This window comes from Babylonia areolata, chromosome 29 (genome assembly GCF_041734735.1).
Source record: "Babylonia areolata isolate BAREFJ2019XMU chromosome 29, ASM4173473v1, whole genome shotgun sequence".
Lineage (NCBI taxonomy): Eukaryota > Metazoa > Mollusca > Gastropoda > Neogastropoda > Buccinidae > Babylonia > Babylonia areolata.
This window is the reverse complement of record NC_134904.1, coordinates 19,518,575-19,521,074: the sequence shown is the minus strand read 5'-3', so window position 1 is coordinate 19,521,074 and position 2,500 is coordinate 19,518,575. Positions and strand designations below refer to the sequence as shown.

At 41.0% G+C, this 2,500-nt stretch overlaps 1 protein-coding gene across 1 annotated transcript in view; it reads left to right on the top strand.

The window, feature by feature from the left end:
- The window catches only part of LOC143274702 (interleukin 17-like protein), a 2,988-nt gene extending 1,549 nt beyond the window's left edge, over nucleotides 1-1,439 (top strand). The window contains exon 2 of the mRNA XM_076578599.1: nucleotides 1-1,439. This exon is cut by the window's left edge and continues 288 nt beyond it. Within this exon, the coding sequence (XP_076434714.1) occupies nucleotides 1-156 (156 nt within the window). The 3' untranslated portion in view covers nucleotides 157-1,439.
- The last annotated feature ends 1,061 nt before the right edge of the window (nucleotides 1,440-2,500 follow it).

Sequence of the window (2,500 nt, the reverse complement as noted above, 5' to 3'; positions counted from 1 at the left end):
CGGGTGGCTGTGCTGAAGCCGGTGGGCTGTCACCAGGGACTGCAGAAGTATCAGGAGGAGCTCGTCTATGTCGGCACCGCCTGCACGTGCGCCTCGGCCAGCACCACCACCACCCCTCCCCCCGCCACCACCACCACCCCCTGGTGGGTGCAGTAAGGACGTTGCACTTTCAGCTCTGCCGTCAGCTCTCAGTTAGGAGATTTCCCCATTCTTCCCTTATGACAAGATTCATGGCTCTCTTTTTTTTATGGAAAGTACTGAATTCTTCATTTTAAAAATCATTCCATGCCTGGTTTCATTCGGGCCAAATGCTTCGACAGGGGTCATTGCCTAATGAAAAAAAAAAATGCAACGGAATCCACACAGAAAAAACTGATGATTTCTCTTATTGTTATCATTTGTGGCTGGTTCTCTTTCGGTTGTTTTATATTTTCAAAAAGAGAGAGAGCTTTTGTGGGTCTTTTTTTAAAGGAAAGTTTTGGGGAAAATCGTACTGTTAGAGCGAAGCAGAGTTGAACTTTTAGGGTTTTGAACTCCGACGGAAGCTCGTTTACAGATGGTAATATTTGTGAACGAGAGTTATCCCGCTGTTCATAATCAAACTTGTCTTTTCTCTTTTCACACTCTTGCAGTAAAGCAATTGTTAGAGTTGGTCATATTGGCCGCTAAAGTAACATTCCCGTGTTTGTTAATGTGTACATCATGATCGTATTTTCTATTTTACCACATGAATTTGTTAGTGAATGTTATGAAATTCATATATTAAGAACAATTTTTTTTTGTTCATTTCTTTCCCGCGATATCTTCATTTGTTTCTCAACAAATAATGTACCTATACCTTGTTACATAGGACTCCATTACGATGATGTGGTATGAGGGTTAACAGTGAGAGCATTTGATGTGGTATGAGGCGGGGGGGGGGGGGGGGCAGGGGGGGATGAAGATGGCCGTTATGGGGGGTCCAATTATCTTTGACACCACTTGACACGGGGCTGTACTATCATAATAATTATATTCCAGCGTTAACCAGTCCGCGAGTCTAGCCACTGCGTTGCTCTACTGACAAGAGTTATTACTGCGCGGCGAACTGAGAAACACGATATTATTATTGACAGTCCCGTCACAGTGTCATAGGGCATAGTGATAGTCACACTATCATAGTGCATAGTGGTGGTCCCTTGCTTGTTGTCCCGGAACCGTGTGTACACAGCGGAAGTGAATCATGATACTCACCTCAGTGAGGCAGGCTTGGAGAGATCGGTGACCCCGGATGAGGTCTCAGAGAGGGGTCACAGAATAATGTCATGCGCACTGAGTGAGTGATTGGTGGGTGATGTGTTGTTGTCACGTGTAACACAGTGATTGCTGTGTGTTTTACGCTGATGGTGCGTATTTTTAAAGTTCCCAGAGTGTTCAGAGATAGAGAGAGAGAGAGAAGGGGAAGACGGGGCTGGGGGACGGGGGGGGGGGGGGGGGGGGGGGGGGGGGGAAGAAGGAAGAGAGAGAGAGAGAGAGGGCGGGGGGAGGGAGAAGGGTTGTGGTTTCTAATTAAATATAGTTATAGACAATGTTTTCGATGTAGAAGTGTTCGTAAAATGCTCAGTATGATGGCTTTGTAAAAAAAAAAAAAAATGTATCCTGTTACGCACAATGTCAATTAAATGGCAAGCTTGATATCAGAGAGAGAGAGAGAGAGAGAGAGAGATTTCTGATGAAATCCCCATCTAAACCTGTATTACTTTCAGAATTACGAGTTCACACTTTAATCATATATTTTACTTCACTGTTTTGGTAAAATGGCGAACGTGTCTGTTTACATATCAGTCATTGAATTATCTACTCCCTTCGTACCAATTACCCATCTGCAGTAGTCATAACAATCATTCCTAAAACCGGTGATATTTATTGTATGAACTGATCTCAGAGTTTATAGGCACTGCAGTATTCTTTTCCCTGTACATCATCGGCCTATCTATTGCTTCAAGATGGCAGTAATGTATTTTACATGGGTTAGGGAAAACATATCTCAGATGTATTACAGTGTCATTTTATGACGCATTTACTGTCCGGGAAAACTGACGTCATTTATCAAGTTCATGTGATGTAACTGATGTGCAACTGTCTTTCTAAGAGGGCCAGTGATTTGTTGATGTTTTGAAAAGCCACAATGTGTAAAAGAAACTTACCCATAAACTAGCGTGTTATTGTTGATACTTTTGTTATTATTATTGTTGTTGCTTATGTTATTATTTTGTTGTTGTTGTTTTTTGGGTTTTTTGTTTGTTTTTTGGTTGTTGTTTTTTTAATTATTGTTTATTAATTTATTTATTTATGTACGCTTATAGTTGACTTCATCGCGTTTTTGCGCCTTATACATATTATTATTAGTAGTAGTAATTCTTTTTTTTATGTATTTATCTATTATTTATTTACCCTTTTTTTTCTTCTTTTTTTTTTTTTTTTGTTTCTCAAGGCCTGACTAAGCGTGTTGGGTTACGCT